General features: G+C 41.1%; 1 protein-coding gene across 1 annotated transcript in view; it reads left to right on the top strand.

Annotated features, from left to right (window-relative positions):
* Window positions 1–232: 232 nt before the first annotated feature.
* Window positions 233–20,354, top strand: part of tmeff2a (transmembrane protein with EGF-like and two follistatin-like domains 2a) — a 145,185-nt gene continuing 125,063 nt past the window's right edge. Inside the window, exons 1-2 of the mRNA XM_054787072.1 lie at window positions 233–883; window positions 15,763–15,872. Of these exons, the coding sequence (XP_054643047.1) occupies window positions 694–883; window positions 15,763–15,872 (300 nt within the window). The 5' untranslated portion in view covers window positions 233–693. The remainder of the gene's footprint in view (window positions 884–15,762; window positions 15,873–20,354) is intronic.

Genomic DNA, 20,354 nt, shown 5'->3' with positions numbered 1-20,354 from the left:
AAAAGTGAAATCGTGAGACATTTGCATGCAGTCCCTTGAAAAGTCAATATTCAGAAAGTTAATGCAAGAAGAGAGAAAACACATTAGACTACTTCTCACATTGCACTCAGACTCATTTGTCATTTTTCTCATATCTTTTTATCTATTTGTCTTTCCTTTTCCCCACTTCAGTGGAGATATTCCAATTATAACTAACCACACACACACACACGCGCGCGCGCAATCCACGTGATCATAACCAGAGAGGAAAAGGGAGAGAAAGGGGAAGAGCGAGACAGAGATACGTTGCGCCTCCAAACTCAACACTACGCAAACAGGAGCGTGCTTCTTCCACCCGTGGATATCCTTACATTACATTACATTACAGACAGAGGGATTCCTGCAACATCTACTTCTACAATTTGACAGCCTCTTTTGGATCTCTCCATCTTGCCCCGTCCTCTCTTGATCATTGGGCATCGAGCATCACCCTTCCACGCAATTATTCGGCTAACTTTTCCACGCCGAGACGTCGCCCGTTCATCGCCCGGTCGCAGCGCTTCATTGCTGCACAAAGGGCGCTTCCATGGAGCGCACGGTGTCGTTTGGAAAATGCTCTGTAGTCGGTGTATGAGCGCCCTGCGGAATCAGACGGGATTGGAGTTGTTATTGTCCGTGTGCGTCTCTCGCCGGAGCCAGTGAAGCGTGGCGGCGATGGGTCTCTCAGTGGCGGCACAGGCTCCACGCAACGAGCCCGGGCGCCTGAAACAGCGGAGCGGGACGACGGGAGGTTGGCTCCGGATCACGCTGCTCTCATTCCTCGCTACTTTACCTGTGGAACAATTGCGCGCCTTCCCTTCTTCCCTCAGCGACTGTCAGACACCCACCGGCTGGAACTGCTCCGGTGAGGAGTTTGCAGTGCACACACTTTTATTTCAAAGCTGCACACATTATAAGTTAAGCATAAACACAATTGATGGACATATGCGGTGTTGTCATATTAGTAGTGGGTGTGCGTGTGTGTTGGTGCTTTTGAAGGCACATGGTTCTGTTAGATGGGGATTGGGGTGGACTCCGGCCATGCACCCATTCCTTTGAATTAACCCCACTCAATATTTTTGCTTCATATCTGATCATATCTCTTGTATACATCTGTTTTGGCCAATGCAACTACTTGTACCTTTATTTTTGGAATGCACGCATGCTTCATTGAATGCCAAATGCTCCTTTGAACTCAGAGATTCTGCAGTATGTTGTCGAGCATTGGGCTGGGGGAAAAAAAATAAACTTCCTCTCCTCAATGGCCAAAGCGATTAAACGGAGTGGACCCGTGCTCCCTTTTCTTAATCAGCCAACTGTACAGCCATATATTTCCCCTGTTGCCTGTCCAAGTCCGAGCCCTTAAAATAGCTCCCGGCCAATTACACACACGCTTGTGGCCATCACCAGTACAGTATTGATGTTATAGCTCATAAGAGCTGCACGTCAATATGAATGGATGACTTGCAGCTGGAATCTTAGGTCACATCTTTTCTACAGAGTGGTATCGGTGAAAGACTGGTGGTAATATCTTCCTAGTGATTGCAAACGCTCATAAAGAGGTTTGCCAAGTGATGATGTGCAGACATGCAAAAAATACACACAAATTCACGTTACGATGGAGGTGAATTTCAGAGTGGCGACGTTTACTTTCTAATCATTTGTTGAGGAAAGTTTAGTTTTCCTTTTGGACTCATTTCTCACGTTGTTGTACACCACACTGATGATTCATGTGCTGATTGTGATCGTTGGTAATGATTTGCTGCTAATGACTGATAATGGTGCATATCCTGCCCAAATGTACACTTGCCACCCTCCTCACTCCCTTTCACACTCGCATGTGCATTTAGACAAAAGCTTTTAGCTGATGCTCCTTGTGGAGGCTTAAGTGCATACAGTACACTGAGAGCGATGCACGCGCATGCACATGCATACACACACTATCCACCTGCATCGACTAATGAGATGAATTCAAGAATAGGGAACATTGATTGTGCTGCATTGTGAAATGTCATTGGAATTTTACAGACAACAGTGATATAATACCGTATATAATCAGACTGACCATCCTTGCGATGCTATGTGGCAGTTTTTCAACAATGACAATAGGCATAGTTGAATATATATACTGTATATGTACAGTATATATGTTAACAACTTAACTCCAGTGCCATTTTACAGCCAAATCATGGATACTGTAATTATGGGAAGAAAACGGCGCAACTAAAATCTGCTGCCAGTGCTGAAAGAGACTCTTTGAATGAGATGAGGGGAGAGTGAATATGATTTGAGTAAGATTTTGATTCTGTTTAGTTTCTGTTTAGTTTGCATTGTGTTGCAATACACTCCTGATCAACATTTTATGACTAGTTGAAAAATTGCAAGGATTTGCATTTTGCACTGTTGGATGTTAAGGAGGTTCTAAGTAGAGCTTCTCAATGAAAAAAGAAGAATGGGAGTGAGACCAAAAATTTTGAGCAAGCATTTTATTGCAAACAACCATTGTTCATCAGCTGATCACAAGTTTAAGACCATAGCTACCCCCCCCCCCCCCCCCCCCCCCCCCCCAAAAAAAAAGCCACTCTCAAAATTTGTTTGGGTATGCTTGATGCCAGTTTTTCCAAAAGATGGCTTCACGGAGGGCATCCACTGTCTGGAACATATCTCCATCTTTGTAAACCTCTGTGCCATCCATCCCCAAATGTTCTCAATTGGATTTAGATCAGGGGAACATGCAGGATGGTCCAAAAGAATGACCTTGTTCCTCTGGAAGAAGTCCTTTCCTCAGGCAGACGCTGTGAGCTGCAGCGTTGTCTTGTTAAAAACCCACTCATTAACACATGTGTCATGAGGGATGCCCCCTGCAACATCTCTATATAACCAGCTGCCGTTTGACGCCCCTGTACAACCTGAAGCTCCATTGTGGCATTGAAGGAAAAAGCACCCCAGATCATGATGGCGCGCCCTCCATTGCGCCATATGGGAAACATCCCAGATGGGATCTCCTTGTAATGTCAGTAACTTTGGAAGTCATCACGACCGTCAGGGTTACATTTTTTTCCCATCAGAGAATAACATTTCCACCTTTCAATGTCCCATGTTTGGTGCTCTTGTGCAACTGGGAATGTCCCGATACAACTTTTTCACTTCTGACGGCGTTCCATGTTCGTGATGAGGTTGGTCATATTAAACTTCCCACTTCTGTGCCACTATGGGAAACTTAGTATTGCACTCAGTTGCAGTGTCTTTTTACTGCCACATGGCTGACATCACTCCTGCTCTTTGCTACTTTGTTAGTCGACTAGCAAAACACTGTTGTGATTAAATGGGGTCTATCCAGAGTCTGGAATTGATTGCCTGTATCGGAGTGCCAATATCGGACATTTGAGATGCAAACCGATATGATCCGATATTGTTTGTTTTTTGCTGATATTGGCCTGATATCCAATATAAATCTGATGGTTATTGGACTGCACTCAGCACCAGTAACTACCTTCATTTGGGCTGAGGATTGTCCTGTTTACATATTGTATTCTAAACACTACTCCACCATAGCGACAAGGCTGCAAAGCATTATATATGTGATATAAACATCTTTTCACAGCGATAAGTTTACGCTGGGGGGCGAGGGTGGCGGCAGAGACGCAGACAAAATATGTCAGTCAAACTATCGAGACCCCTTTACACTCATTAAGAAGCAGATTTAAAACAATAATTGAAGGAAAAGCATCTCCAGAGTAATTTACACTTACCATTCTGTGTTTTGAAGGTGACCAATCTTCATCGCCACGTCTCAAGGCTAAAGTCCATGTTCTGCAAGTTCTCTATTTAATCTCCAAATGTTTCTCCCTTCTTTTCTCCTGGAAAACCATTGACACATCGTCCAACTCTTTGCTATAATCCCTGTAAACATCCTCTCACACACCACTATGTTTGTGTAGCTGAGACGCGTTACTCCGTTTATGTCACTTCCGAAAATGATGCTTTGCTGCGACAACGAGGTAGTCATGGCTGGCGCGAATTGACCGTTCGCTTTCAAAAAACAAACAATGTAGAACATAATTAATAATAATGATAAATCATCCCAGTGACCCTTTAAGATCCTAAAGTGCAAAATGTAAATTATTGCAATTTTTCAATTGGTTTTAAAATTGTAATCAGGATTGTATGAGTGTATGTAACAGTTGCAGACTATATTAAGTGTCAATTGTCCCAAAATTACACTTAACATTTTGTTGCTTTCCAGGGATTGCGTAGAGACTTCCTGTTGAAATAAATGTATCAATTAAAGCTGAGCTGATATCATTTTTCTGCAAAAAAGGGGAGAACAACACAAAAAAAATCTACGCATTTGCTGGGTCGCACACGCTGAATGGCTAATATTCAGGGATCCGCAGTAATCAAGATTTCTGTTTATTGTAAAAACCTGTCTCTTCATCATCAAATCAGGGCAAAGGGACTACAAGTGCCTTTTCAAGTGTATACTTCCAACTCCAATTGCTACTTGATATTGCTCTCTTTGGATCCACCTCTTGAAATGTTGTCTGGCTGTTTTACAGCAAAATGCTTCAATATGTCCACAAGCTGGTCATTAATTGCAGCCGCTGCATGGTACTGGTCATTTGCTGCATGGGTTCATTAGAACCTTCACATAAAACATCTGCCTTCTGAGGCTACAATAAACACTAATGAGTGTGGTGAGCCCGAGCCAATGCAGGAAAACTTGTTGGTTGATTGGTGTTGGTGCTCTGTGAATGCATAAAGCGGGTTAAAGTCTTTGTTGGTACTGAATCTAAATGGAAAGACTGATACTTCAACCCGTGTCTAACAGAGTTTGGGAGTGTTGCCAAGATTGTTAATGTATGAAATTTCAAATATATACTTGTTTCATGGAAAAATAATGAAAGGAAAGGTTGATTTGGCCATCTGCTTCCAGGATTAAAGGGATAGTTCGGATTTTCTGTCATGAAGTTGTGTGACATCCCCATCAGCAGTGTTGACACTGCTACTACGTTTACATACTGATGACGCAGCATCAGGAGCAACTGGGGTGTAGTAGCTTGCCCAAGGATACTTCGACATGATCACGGCAGGACGGAGGATCGAAACCGCAACCTTCAGGTTGGGAGACAACCACTCTACCACCTGAGCCATGCAGTACATACAGTTTGTGTTTAAAGTGTTCAAATGTTCATTCTGAGTGTTTTATAGTGTCCCGGTCCAAACGAGGACTTACTTATGTGTAACCACTTCCCCGAGGATTTTACAGGCCTTTTTTGAGATTGTCGCAGTTTTAAATGCCTGATTTGGTGGGAGTTTTTTTTTTTCCTTTTTTGTGTTGGAAGTTGCCTTTTGGGTGTTGTGGGAAAAAGTGATTAATGAGTGAGGATATAAATTATAGTATAAATCAGGTGTGTCCAACTTTTTTCTACCAGGGGCCGCATATTGACAAGTGTTGTGCCTTCTAGTTCAATTTTTGTGTTTAAAAAAAAATGTATTTTATTTCTTCATTGTGCCTCCAGGCCGCACTTTGGACACCTCTGGTATAAATCTATTTTTATAGTAAGTCAATTTTCACGAAGTGGGATTTCTTATTTATAAATTGATGACAGCATAGAAATACTGTTTAGGACCTTCTAAATACGGTTTTTCACATTATTATAATCAACATTTTGCTACATAGTCAAAATTGTCATAGTGTGAACATGCAAGGTTGCTATTGGACAGCGACAATCTGGAAACCTGTTGCAAAGTGATTAGGACAAAGTGCAATGAAGTGGAAAGGTCAAAAAAGGATGCCTTGCCATGGTGATTGTTCAGCCTTCATGATTAATTTACTTTACTTAATTATTCAGCAGCACAGTGCTGAAAAAGGGCTTGCACAGTTCCAGGTAGGAAGGGGAAGATGCATTTGGCTGACAAGCGCTCTTTTTTAGGCAAGTAAGTGCTTCGCTTGTCATCTTAATCGTTAGCATATAAACATTACCTTTTTAATATTTGATGTTTGTCGGCTTGTTTTCTTTAATTATTCAGTTTACTGTAACATCCTTCTGGAACGACAAGGCAGGAGGGGCAAGTGTTAAAGTCCTGCCCTATGCTACCGGGCAACACTGAAAGAGAGCAGTTGTTGAAGTAATACTTTAAGATTAGAACTTAGTGTTGAACCAAAGAAAAGCCAACTCGTCAGGATCATAAATCCACAATAGTCATATTTGTGTCACTAGTAGATTTGGTTGGACCACAGACCACATTTGTGTAGGTGGACTTTGGTCCAAGTCTGGGCCATAACGGACTTTCTGTAACCCGCAGTGCTAGTCAGTGGCAAGCTGAAGAGACACTGAAATGAAACGTGAACATTTCGAGGATTGTTACCCACAAAAACTATGAGCAAACTACATATGTGTTCATCAGTTCTACTTAGCCCAACAGCGGCTAGTCAAGTGTTCATTGAGGTTACAGTGGATTTTATTAAATGTTATATGTATTGGTATAAGTATAAGGTTATGAATACAGAAAGTAAGGCGTTTTTAGGGATGGGCACCAAAACCTGGTTCCATACTGGCACCGGTGCCGACGTAGTAACTGTAGTAACAAGCGGTGGACTAATTACAATTTTCTGGCCGATCGCTGATCTTTAAAAAAACCCTGAACTGCTGATTTCGATTTTGACCGATATCGATTTTTTTTAATTTAAGAACTGGCAGTATACACCTTCATTGTTCCAAGGCCATTGGAATGGATTGGAGTGGTTCACATACTGTAGCTTCTGGGCTGCTGGTGTGGAATCAATTCATACGTCGTCTGTCCTGTGATTGACATGATTTGCAATAACCCCGCTTTCAAGGTACCCAGTTCCTGCTGAGTGCTTGTCACTACCAGCACAAATAAAGCACATTATCGTCTTTGTGAGAGCATGGAGAATTACAGCATTGGAAGATAATATTTCTGTTTTCCTCCAAAGGGATCATTGACGGGACTACCCTATGCAAAGCTTCACGCAGCAACTAGCTGCACTCGTGTGGCTCATATTTCATATGGAACTTATCTGTCTTTGTATCCTTCTGTGTCTTGCTGCATTCTGATGAAACACAGCCACACAACCTTTTTCTCCTCCTCTTTTTCTTTCATGTGGAGGATGTTTCCTATCTATTACAAATTGCTCTAATGTATTTGTACTAAAGCAAATGTGCATTACAATACTTGCCAACAGTTTTTATTGACAATTTAAACCTATTGTGGAATTGTCTTTTCTTCCACTGCTCCCAACAAATTTAACCCCAGCCAACGTGGAAGCCACACGATAACGGTCAACTTGCAGTATGCTGTCTAGACCACCGCATACGACTGACTACAAACACAGTACCCACAGTACCCTGCTCCCCCGCACAATGCTTCCACTTTTCCCGTAACGCACATTCTGTATTCTGCAAATTATCTCCAGCAAGGGACATTGACAAACCAGGACTGGTAGAGTAAATGATGAAATGTCAAGTTGACCACTAGTGTATCCTGTGCTGTCAACTTGGCTATTTCAGACCATTTTGTCTTTTCTGCCTATAACATAGATCGAGTTTGTCTAACAGAGACTAAGCTAAGGCCCTGTACACACGGAAATGTAATTGTTTTTTTTTACCCTTTACCATTTTCAAAAATGTATCCGTCCACATGGAATCATATCAGTAAATGTTCCTGTTCACACAAAAAGTGCAGTGGCCTTAGAAGAAGCTGTAATCAGTGAAGGATCCGCAGTTTTTGTCACTTAAAATTTTTGAAACTAGCTTTTTTTTCTTGTTTACTGGATCCAATCCCTTCTTGTTTGCTTAAACATGGTCTACCACTCAATGGTTTGCACGGCTGTGCTCAGCATGAACGATCTTTATTAATGGTCTTTATTAAGAGGCTATTAAACAGTCATTTCAAGTGGCTGAAGTCAGAAATATCTCAAAAATGTTTTCTTGATCCAGATGTGCCAGCTTGTTACAGATCAATATCCAACCTTACTTTCTAGAGATATTCCGGAGAATTTCTTCACAAAACAGTTTTATGACTTTCTACGAAACAATGATTTATTTCACGACTTTCGGTCAGAATTCAGAATGCATCATCGTGCTGTGACAGCATGAGTAAAAGATTTGGCTGTGCTTAGATAAGTACTGTTGCGTCTTTAAAGGCTTCCCTTCGGCAGTATTCTTAGAAATTACTCTGTAAACTTCCACTCACAACTCCATTCACTAATCAGCGATCCAAACTCCAGGCGTGTCTTAAAGACATCAAGACTTGTAACTTCTACCAAACTCTGATAAAACTGAAATTACAGTCCTTAGCTCTTGGCATTTTAGAGGCAAAGTCTCCAATAATATTGCAAGTCTACAGTAGAGGGCTTTACACTCGGCGCCAGCAGCACAGTAAGAAACTTTGGCATTACACTTAATTGGGATCTGTCCTTCATTTCCCACATACAACAAGTGTCAAGGACAGCATTTTTTCACAAGTGTTTTAAAAAAATTAAACTTCCGGCCGCTCGCTGATGCTGGAAATCTAGTCCATGCTTTTGTGACTTCTAGGCTGGATTGTTGTAACGGTGTACTAATAAGTTGTACAAGTAAGTATTCTAAGTCCCTCCAGCATAAGTACTGGCCTTACTTTTCCAATACTAGCTTCACTGCACTGGCACTCTGTAAAATGTTGAATTCAACTAAACTCTTTCTCATCACCTACAAAGCACTCAATGCCCAGGCACCAATATACTTTAAACAGCTTGAAGTGCCTTCGCAACCTAGCACCATGCACCCAGATCACACATTTACTGGTAGTGCAAATAATCTTTTAATGTAGAATGGGAGGTAAATCTGTCATGCTCCTTTCTTGTGGAGCCATCTTCCCAATCAGTCCTGGCGAGCAGAAACACTCTCTCCATGCAAGTGTAGACTTAAAACTTTCCTTTTTGCTAAATCCTATCATCACTGCTGGCAATGGACAACAGCAGTTGATAGCTGAGACAATTAGGTACATACGTTATTTTGTCTTCCCTCCTCCATTGGCTCAACACCTCCATCATGTCTTTTTTCTATCTACCCCCTGTGCCTTTACTCCAGTGCTAGAGACAGACTCCTGTAGACTTCATTCCTGATTCTAGTCCATCCATCCATCCATTCATTTTCTATGCCGCTTATCCTCATTAGGGTTGTGGGGGTATGCTGGAGCCTATCCCAGCTGACTTTGGGCGAGAGGCGGGTACACCCTGTACTGGTCGGCAGCCAATCGCAGGGCACATATAGACAAACAACCATTCACACTCACATTCATCTAATTAATCCGTTCCGGACACCTAAACATGTTAACACAAACATTTTGTAGACGATAATGGTTTTACATGCAGAAAATTATGCAAAAATAATTACAAATGAGAAATGAATGGACAACTGAACATTTAACATAACTTTTATAAGTTTTGTTGGGAAAAAACCCATAACACTATCAATGAACAAAATAGCACAAAATAAAGACATTGTTTTGCTGCAACCACAATTTTTAAAAGTGTAAACAATATATCAAACAAAATATCAATGCTCTAGAACCAATAAACATGTACCTTTCTGTTTAATACAGAAAATGGAAAAAAAAAAAAAAAAAACGCTGCCATCAGTGACATTGCGGAAGTGCTACGGCGAAAATACGTGTGCTATGTTTGACTCCCTGTCGCGAACATGCTACGGTACGTTGGATGCTTATGTTTTGTTGTTGGAACCAGAAAGGAGTGTTACGGACGTAAAATGAGTGGCAGACACACCGAGTGTCACCCTCGATGTGCCGCCGAGTTGATAGACTGTTACGTGGGAACCGGAGATGTGTATGCAATTATGTGTGTGTTCACCACCTCTGATGACTGAGCAATACCTCTGAAATGACGACGAGCTTGTCTTTGCAGACGATGTGGTTCTGATGGCCTCATCGGGCTGTGACATTCAGCATTTACTGGGGCGGTTTGCATCTGAGTGTGAAGCTTCTGGGATGAGACTCAGCACCTCCGAATCCGAGGCCATGGTTCTCAGTCGGAAAAGGGTGGATTGCTGCCTCTGGGCTGGGAATGAGGTCCTGCCTCTGGTGGAGGAGTTCAACTATCTCGGGGTCTTGTTCACGAGTGAGGGAAGGTTGGAGGGCGAGGTCGATAGGCGGATCAGCGCAGCGTCTGCTCGTGGTGAAGAGAGAGCTGAGCCGGAAGGCAAATTTCTCAATTTACCGGTCGATCTATGTTCCCACCCTCACCTATGGTCATGAGCTTTGAGTTGTGACTGAAAGAACGAGATCGCAGATACAAGCGGCCGAAATGAGTTTCCTCCATAGGGTGGCTGGACTCACCCTAAAAGAAAGGGTGAGGAGCTCAGTCATCCAGGAGGAGCTCAGCGTAGAGCCACTGCTCCTTCACATCGAGAGGAGCCAGTTGAGGTGCCTCGGGCATCTTGTCCGGATGCCTCCCAGACGCCTCCCTGGTGAGGTGTTTCGGGCATGCCCAGCCGGGAAAAGGCTCCGGTGCAGGCGTAGGACACGCTGGAAGAATTATGTCTCACAGCTGGCCTGGGAATGCCTTGGTGTCCTCCTGGTGGAGCTGAAGGAGGTGGCCGAGGACCGGGAAGTCTGGGCTTCCCTACTGAGACTGTGGCCCCCGCGAACCAGACCACGATAAGGAGAGGAAAATGGATGGATGCATGGATGAAATTATATGGCATCTTTGAGTAAACTTCGAGTATCATTTTCGTGTGTCATTGCCGGGCTGAGTGTCCTAGTCAGATCAGTGTGGCTAGTATGTGGTTAAATTCTCCTATAATTCAGAACTACTAATAATCGTAATCGTATATATTTGGGAAAGCATTATTACTTAGACAGTCCATCATAAGGGCAAAAAAAAAGTCCAGGAAACAACCAAAAGACGCAGAGAAGCCAAAATCTTTCCGCGTCACGTCTTTCTGTACACTATCACTTTTTATGATGTGCATGACCTGCAGCTTATACGTCGGTGTGGCTTATTTGTGAACAAATCTGTTTTTTCCTCTAAATTTAGTGAGTGCGGCTTATACACTAGTGCGGCTTTTACACCGGAATTTACTGTAACAGTTAAAAGTTGCATGTTTGTGTTAGCCCACATAGAATAGTTAATTGTTGTTGTGTGTGTAAGCTTACCTTTTATGTATTTTGGTTTTGGTTAAGACAGCCGTTCTATTTGTCATTTGCACTTGCTGTGTTAAGCAAGTGGTTTGCTGCACCTGAAGTGCACGAATTACGGACCATGTAGCATTACGATACCAGTTATAACTACACTCCATTCGCTTCAGACACAACATTATACTGTGAATGTGAGCGAGGTCAGCAAATGGAGCCAACTCTAAAAAAACCACACATTTTTAGAATACTTTTGAAAAAATTCCAAGTCCAATTCCATTTCAAAAACATTTTTACATGAATCTAGACAAATCAAAATGCAATTGCTGTAATGTATCTTGTGTTATTTATGTCTCCACTCTGCAGCGAAATATTGGCTGTCTAAAATATGTTAATGAATCACATTTAATCTTGGATTGGCTGAGCAATGTGTGCAGGCTATGTGTAATTATATAAGCGAGGGCCATGCGGCATGAGCCTTGCATGCTGTGTGCACAACATCAAACCCTCCACAGAGATAATAATTAAAAAGAAAATAACCCACCTGAAGGCATCAAAAAATAAAAATAAATGGTCCTTCGCTACCATCTTTTATCAGTGCTGAACCATCGCATGATGTAACATAGTGATATACTGCATTGTAAAGCAACAATATCTATATTCCGTCACAATACTGGGCATATATTTTGGGGGTCTTTTTGCAGGTGTGAAGACAATCTCGCCATCTGCTGTGTCTAGACAGCCACTGGCTTGGTGTGGAAAGGGCAGTCTAAGAATATCGGGGAATTACATTTTTGTCTGATGAGAAGTAGGGCGGTCATATTAAATATGATAAATGTTAATTGTATTCATTCATAATCATTTGTGTGAGAAATCAGAAAGCTGTATACTGTACGTGTCTCTGTTTTGGCTGTGCAGCCGACATTAATAGAGCAATAAAAGAAAAGAGGAATATACACCAGAGAGATACTGATGTTAAGTAATTTTATGAAGGCATTCACCTCAGACACACAATCCTTTACATACTCATCACTGCGTGTCTCTCTCATCATCACGGTATAGACGAGGCTAGCAAGTTTACCTCACAGCCAGGATGTTCTAATATTAATCATTGGTTCGGACCGCATTCTGTGAAGTTTGCATGTGCTCACAGAGTTTCCGTGGGTTTGTTCCATTGATAGTGTAGCGGATGACTTGAATGACATCCGTTCTGTTTCTGCTAAGGGGCCGTGTGAATGTGGGTTTGAATGGTTGTCCCCATAGTATGTGTCTTGTGGTTCACTGGCGATACAGACTGCAACTCGTCAGCTAACATCAACTGTTAAATTAGGTGACAAACGCAAGGATAGAAATTGATGTCTATTGTAGTTAATTTTTTAATGACAATTATAGCTGCAACAATCAATGAATCAATGGTTAATCGATTATCCAATTAATCAGCAACTGCTTTGGTATTTGATTAATCGTTTTTTTTTCATTTTAAAATGTAATTATCCTCTGATTTAACCTTTCAAATGTGAATATTTTTAAATTTTCTTAGTCATCCATGAAAACAGACATATATAGTCTTTGTGTTTGAGGCAAAACACGATATACACACACGTCAGCTTTTTGGAAAACAGTGATTGACATTTGGGCTTCTTTTCTGATATGTTGTGGACAAAACCACTAAATGTTTGTGTTTGGTTCTCAGTTTAGGGCAGGGGTGTCAAACTCAATTGCACAGGGGGCCAAAACTCAAAGCTGACTGCAGACAGGATACAGGAAAATACAAACCGTTCAGTCCTGCTTGAAATTTCTACTTTCTGATCTGAGGTCTCGGAGGTCGAGAATGTATCCTGACTGCTGATTGGATGAGCCACATTCTACATAACTAGCCGCTACAAGTGAACGGCTAACTTTTGTTATAGATACAGGCTTCATACCGCTGAGTTAGTTTATCCGTAATCTGAATAATGAAGATGAAAGTTGCATTTCTGTCTGTCATTTGAGACAACATCTGTTCACCACTTAATCACAACAGTCAATCAGGAGGGGAGCTTAATGTCAGCTGACTGTTGTCATATGACATCTACAAAGTGACGTTTAGATGTGGGTAACACTTCCGATCGAGAAACAAGCTTCAGACTCATCGACTAGAAAATTAATTACTTGCAGCCCTATAGAGAACTTTAAAAAATCAACGTGAAAAATTGTCTGTCAGTAGTTCAATACACGATTAATCAAAACAACAAGCTTCAGATTAATCGACTAACAAAATAATCGTGACTTGCAGCCCTAGAGAGAGACAGTTCAATTGTGGTGACAGCTTGACTATGGAACAGATGTTTCCATTATCAACCATAGGAAAAATGTAGACTTATTTTGAATAAAATAGAGATCGTTTTCAGAGGTTCCACTGTAGTTTTTCTGATTCTTAAAGCATGTGTTATTTTTCAGCCGGTTGGATATAGCCAACCAGTTGTATCATCGCCATTGTAACAACAGCCCTTAGTGAAAACAATTTGTCTCCTAGTTGACCGAGTGTACTTTTTGGTGGCTTTTGAGCTGTCCTCTGATGGGCCTCTTTGAGCAAAGGGCTTTGGGCTTTGTCTCATCCAGACTCTCAAAGCGCCTCTTACGTTCTCTGGACTCAGCAACTGTATATTTGTTCAGAGAGCTTTATGGTCATTTATGGCCTTGGCAAATTGCAGGTTCATTTCACCATCACTCTACCCACTGTCCGTTATGACTGTTTGGTTGTCGTGAGCAGAGGGATTTTTTGAAGTGGTGTGTGCACTGGGAAGGCTACCATAGGACTCTAACATCTATTGTCCAAAGATATCTGGATATAAAATAACTACATTGACTAATAACTGCATGACTTATTATCCTAGACAAGTCAGGTAATGATCACATTATTTTACTATTTATAATTACTCTTTAAATATAGATGCAAGTGCAACCATATGAAACTGCCAAATGTTTTTTGCAAACATATGTGTGTTCATTGAAGTCAACTGATGCAACATGCACAGCGAGATAACTAAAAAAAAAAAATCTCAGCACAAACAAATATAGTTTTAATCTTTTCCAAAGGGATAATACAGCATCTCAAGAGGCTAGATGGAATCCCAGCCAGTTGTCATCAAGCGAATATTAATCAAACAAAATAAACACATAGAATATGCATAATGGGTTGGATTTGATGTATAAAAGCAAAAATGATGAAACTGGAAATGTGTTTTTGATGATTTTTCAAACCTCTTCAGAATTCATTCTTGAGATTCTGTAAATGGACTGTAAATCATACCTTGTATCTATTGTAGCGATATTGTCTGCTTTAACAACAGACTGCAGAGACAGGGATGCTCTCTGAGAGCAATCAGTCCAGGTAGACTGATAGCCCCGAGCTCCGTCTGCAGTCTCAGATTCTTGTTGCGCTTTGATTTGATTCAGGATGCTTTGATCGAGTCTTTGGAGATCTCCCATGCTTCCTGAATCACATCATACCCCATTTTAGTACCATGGGAGTATGATCACAGTATGTTTGTTGTCTACAAACGAGAATTATCAAAGTATTAATCTGAAAAATAAGACAGTATTATTTTGAATGCATAAATTGTTTATGTTCATTCATAATCTGTGTCACCCACGTTCACATTTTTGAACGATGTGGCCCCTCAAACAGACTTGTAGTTTTCTTCCGTTCAATCATTCGTTCATTCAGTTTGTATCGCTGATCCTCATGGTTACCGATGACTTTGGGCGTGAGTGAGTTGTTCTAATGTATAGCGGAACCTCGGTTAGGAAAAGAGTGGATTTCACTCTTCGAGTTAGGAGTGAGGTCTTGCCCCAGGTGGAGGAGGTCCAGTATCTCGGGGTCTTGTTCACTAGTGAGTGAAGGTTGGAGTATGTGGTCAACAGGCAGATTGGGGCAGCGTCTGCAGTAATGCGGTTGACTTTACTGGACTGTCGTGGTGAAGAGAGAGGTGAGCGAGAAGGCAAACTCAATTTATTGATTTAGCGATCTGTTGATGTATGTTCCCACCCTCACCTACTGTATAGTCATGAGCTTTGGGTCGTGACCCAAAGACCAAGACTGCCAATACAAGTGGCCGAAATTAGTTTCTTACGTAGGGTGACTAGACTCACCCTCAGAGATAGGGTGAGGAGCTTGGTCATCCGGGATGAGCTCAGAGTAGAGCCGCTGCTTCTAGGTCTGCCCTAAATTTTTTACATTAACTGAAAAACACGGTAACCAGGGCATATGCTAATGGGGGACCCACTGTATATTTTAATGACCAATGCTGCTTATGAGGCTATTTCCAATACAAAAGAACAATGACAAGTATATCAGTCACCAGCTCCAGTGGAACTATGGTAATCAGTTTTACATTCACGCACAGTGATGTCACCAATGACTCGACATGTCCACATGTACCGCCATGCTGCCTTGCCTTGTAGATATTTTGAATCATTTATCACGTTATCTGGTGTGAAGACTGCCAACGTAATTTAAACATGTTCAGTTAAAAAGGAGTGGATTTGAAGTTTTGAATTGAGAAAAAAAGTTGCTAATATCTCTCCCTGTCTTTTATTCTCCAGGTTTTGATGACCGTGACACGGACCTGTTTTTGTGTGACACCAACACATGCAAGTTTGATGGCGAGTGCTTAAGAATTGGGAACATGGTGACTTGCATTTGTGACTTCAAGGTAAGCTCTGGAACATGTTATTTTTTGGCTCCGCAATATTTTTTTTCACAGCTTTTCTGTTAAACCCAGTATTGAGTGTACGCAACTTATAATGACTTGGGCCTCCTGAGAGAATGGTGTTGATCTATATCTGTGTGAATACAATCTTCCTACAGAAGCAACTGTTCTAAACAAAGCACATTTTGTGAGGGTGAATTATATTAAAAGAGGAAAAAGCCCCGTTCCCAAAAAGTAAATCCACATTGCAATAATTGTGTCCTGGATTATATGAAGGTTCAGGGAATTGGTGAGCCATGGGAGTTTGTTACATTTAAGTTTTCCAAAAACTAGTTTACAGTAGCTTTAAATGGGCAAACATGTTTGTTGCATGCATATAGTAAGAATCTGCGAGAAATGAGATGGAGAGAAATCACCATGCACTGGCACAAATCTTGAGAAGACAACGAAAGCACCAAATCCTTAAGTCACTTTTTCCCTGAGTGGTACAGTTATGTTTGATACAAAGTCTACCTTAGGCAAGCAAACAAAGCGACACAACCCAGTGTTACCTCTACCATTATTAGGGCCCTATAATATCCGCGTTAACGTAATTGTGGACGTAATCGCGGACAAAATCGCGGAATTCGTTAAACGCGGAATCTTGCGGAAATTGACATCATGTAAATTAAATGCTGTCATTGTGAGGAGAAGGAATGGAGAAGGATGTTCCCTAGCAAACCACGGCATCTGCTCACAAACACAAACATGGCCTCGCCTTAACTAAATATCTTGAAGCCTCTGCCTGAAAGACCCTCAAAGTAGACGAAAAATATTTCAAAAGTCATTGCTGTATGAGTGTGTTTACACCATATTGTGTTTTAGTCCTTGTTAATAACGCAGTTGGAATTGCATTGGCAACACATTTTTTTAACCACAAGCATGAGAGTTTTTGGAGGATTTGGTCCAGAGGCTGACATCTCATTCGAAAAGGTAGCGAAGGTACATCCGTTTCTGAAATACTGGGCAAAATTGCTCAGTGATATATTGACTCAATAACTGTAGGTATTTTTGCATTTAATTAACATTTATTTTATTCACAGACACAAAAAGCGCACACTCTATGGTTGTAAAATTAAGTGTAAAAGGTAGAAAACGGAATTCTGTAAAATTAAAAGGGAAAAGACTTTGGAAAAAGGCACACATGCTGCGCACGTGCATGTGTGCGATCACATTACAGTCGGCTACAGAAATGGAGCAAAATGTATTCAAATTATGTGTTTGGTTTATCTATGCATGGACACAATTGACAATACAATCTCCCCTCGCTATATCGCAGTTTTTCAGAAAATTAATTATTAATAAATGATTGCTGTTTCGTGGTAGACTATGATCTATTTTTACTCAAAACATATTGAAATATAATAAGTGAGATGTAGTATTCTGGTCACTAGGCGGCAGTAATGACACAAAACACTGCGAAGTCTTGAAATCAGCCATGGCATTTCCCACATGATAGTGGAAAAAACCTCTCCTCCCATTCCATGTGGAAGTGGTTAAGAGTTGCGCAATGTGTTGTAAACAATGAATAATAGCAGTGTGAAGCTGACTATAGGTGTGTTATTTCATGTCTACAGGGCATAATGTTAAAAAAACGTATGTAGAAAGTCATAAACAGGTTTCTAAGTTCTAGCTACGAACATATTCCATTTATTAACATTGAATGTAGGGCTGGGCTAAAAGTCATATCCCGATATATTTACGTTGAATATAGATATACGATATTTTTCCCACAAAATGAGTGTAGACAGTCAAATCCAAATATGCGTGCAAAGTTGTTTTATTAAAATTAAAAAAATCTTATTGAAAAATCGCAGCTGAAATAAAATAGTCCATTCTCTTCTAGAAATAGAAAAAGTGACATATAATCTTCAGTCTTAATCAGGCTGCACTCACGATAGCCCGTCTGCAGCCGGGTTAGCGCCGTTAGCGCTTCCATTTTGTTGGTGAGAGATCTCACATTCCGTATGATGACAGACGGTAAACATGGTTTATACTTTCTTTTCCGCTGTCTGCGCTTCACTCCCGCTATGCAGCCTCTCCTCCGCCGTATCTCCGCGGGGATCTCCGGTCGCTCGGCGTAGCGAAGGGGTGGTTGGCTCAAAGCTAACAGCTGCTCCCGAGTGAAAACAACGTAGCCGTGAATGAATGAGTCTCCTGCGACACGCAAGAGGCAAGCTACAAACGTAACAAGATGAAGATCCATAGCGGCACACTTGCTTAAGGGGTCGATATTGCACAAAAACAATAAGAAAGTACGAATAACTTTTAACTTTTAAACATTAAAAACGCAGCGGAAAATAGGGAGCTGGTGTAACTAGCTGCCACTCGGGCGGCTCCATCTTGAAACATGAGACCTCCTCATCAAATCCAGTCTATATCGGTATGAACGATACACTTGTTTTTGATATCGTGCTTAAAAGAAATATCGATATATCAAAAAATAGATATATCACCCAGCCCTAATTAATCCTATTTCGCGGAAATTCCTTTATCTCGGTCGGGTCTAGAACCAAGTAACCCCTATAAACGAGGGACCTGCATCCATGTTTTCATATTTCTTGTTGGCTTTTGTTGCTTTGTGCTGAGATTTGTTGTAGCGACTGAGAACTTTAAGCTCTGTATACAAAAATGTAACATTTTTTGTTACGAGCCCCACTTCTGCCTGCTTCCGTGTGCTTTTAGCATCTCATCCCACTCATGTGATGAACAGTGAAACCAATTCCCATCCCTTGGGAATCGACAAATTGTAGCCTTTACCATGTGTGTCTAGTGTTGCTGTCTATATACTGGTCAAAAGTTTTGGAACACTCCAATTTCTCTGGAGGAAAAACCTACATTTTTAAGTGTTAAGATGGTCTGTTTCTCTCCCATTGTTAATTCCCTTTTTCCTTACTATTTTTGAAGCAACAAATTACTTTCTCCAGTACAAAGCTGTTCAACTGACGTTCACGAGGGTATGGTAGCACAGTGTGTTCCGAATGCTGTTTTTATGCAGAGGAGGTCGTAAGTACTCCAGAACTTGGAACACCTGTAGGAATTAATTTCGCCAACTGCCAAGGCTTGATCAACCTCCATTTCTGCAGAACAGCTTTAAATTGTTGACCCATTTTATGGTTCCTGAAACACGCCTTTTTGTATAATTCTGAAATATACATTCATTTTCAGTTTTGGGTTACCTTGCCTTTTTTTTAACCTCTGGCAGGTCAGTACTTTTGCAAGAAGAGCTGGAAAAATTGGGGTGTTCTAAAACGGTAGTTTATATGGTCAATGTGTATGTTATGATATAACCAGGGTTAGGTCATTGCTTCATTTAGTTTTAGCACACACAATTTCTTAGGGAATTGCACTTTCTGGTTATGAATGACTTACTGGACATAGGGTCAGACTAACACGTTTAGTGGCGATACCGTCCACTCCAAATGCAGTATTTAGGTGTGTTAAAGCAGCTTGCTTGATTAAAAAAGAAAACAGATGAACTTCCTCGTGAACTGTAGTCAGCTGGATCACAACCCATTGCCCTGAATGGAGAGAATTTAGACAAGGCGATGGTGTAAAGTGAGATCAGTTTATAGCTTCTTGTGAAACCGTTATAAATATCTCTCACATTGATGAGCCCAAATAACATAAATCTAGGAAACTACGCTATTCTTGATAATGGCTCGTGCTTAACTTTACGACCAGACCTATAATAAACAAGGAGCAAAGCAGTCTGCTGACTATTGATTATGGCACAATGTTTGCAAAGCCTTGGCGATCGATATACCATGCATGGCGGTAGATAACTGACGACAGAGCTCTTCAGATGTGATACATTCTTTCATCTGTGATTTTTTTTTTTTTAATCTGCACATCAGCATGACCGGGTATTCTGACACTCCATTGGTCAACCAGCTTTTATCTGACTTTCATACTTCTCTAAGACTGACATTAACACAGCGCTCTAGATAAATGTCATGATAGGTCCATTCCTCTTCAGAAGGTCTTTCACAAATATTGCTCTCAGGTGGTCTCAGGTGTTCAACTTAATATCAAGGGTCTTGGCTTAATTTAACTATGCATCTTCTCTTCGTTGCTCCGGAAGACTCCAGTCAAATCTTTTATTCATCATATTTTTAACATGACAGTTAATTCAGGATTCTATTTCATCTACCATCATTTGTTTGTATTCTAAAGGAATCTATGGATGAGTGTGCATACTTTCCTACACATGAAAAATCCACAGGAAGAGCCATGCAAGGGACTCTGTGAAGAGAAAGTGAGTTTGATGTGGTGGACTCAATGGACGCTATTCATTGCAAAGATGCATTAGATTCACCTCACACTGACTCTTGAAAGAGCCAAGACTTTTCTCTTGCCGAGTAAAACTGACAGGGAGACCATATTCACATAGATTAACAATTTTTGTTGTTGTCTAATTCAGTGCAATCACAGTGTTTCTTTTTA

The sequence above is a fragment of the Dunckerocampus dactyliophorus genome, chromosome 9 (genome assembly GCF_027744805.1).
Source record: "Dunckerocampus dactyliophorus isolate RoL2022-P2 chromosome 9, RoL_Ddac_1.1, whole genome shotgun sequence".
Taxonomy (NCBI): Eukaryota; Metazoa; Chordata; class Actinopteri; order Syngnathiformes; family Syngnathidae; genus Dunckerocampus; species Dunckerocampus dactyliophorus.
The sequence above is the reverse complement of the archived record's forward strand: the minus strand, read 5'-3'. Positions and strand labels throughout refer to the sequence as shown.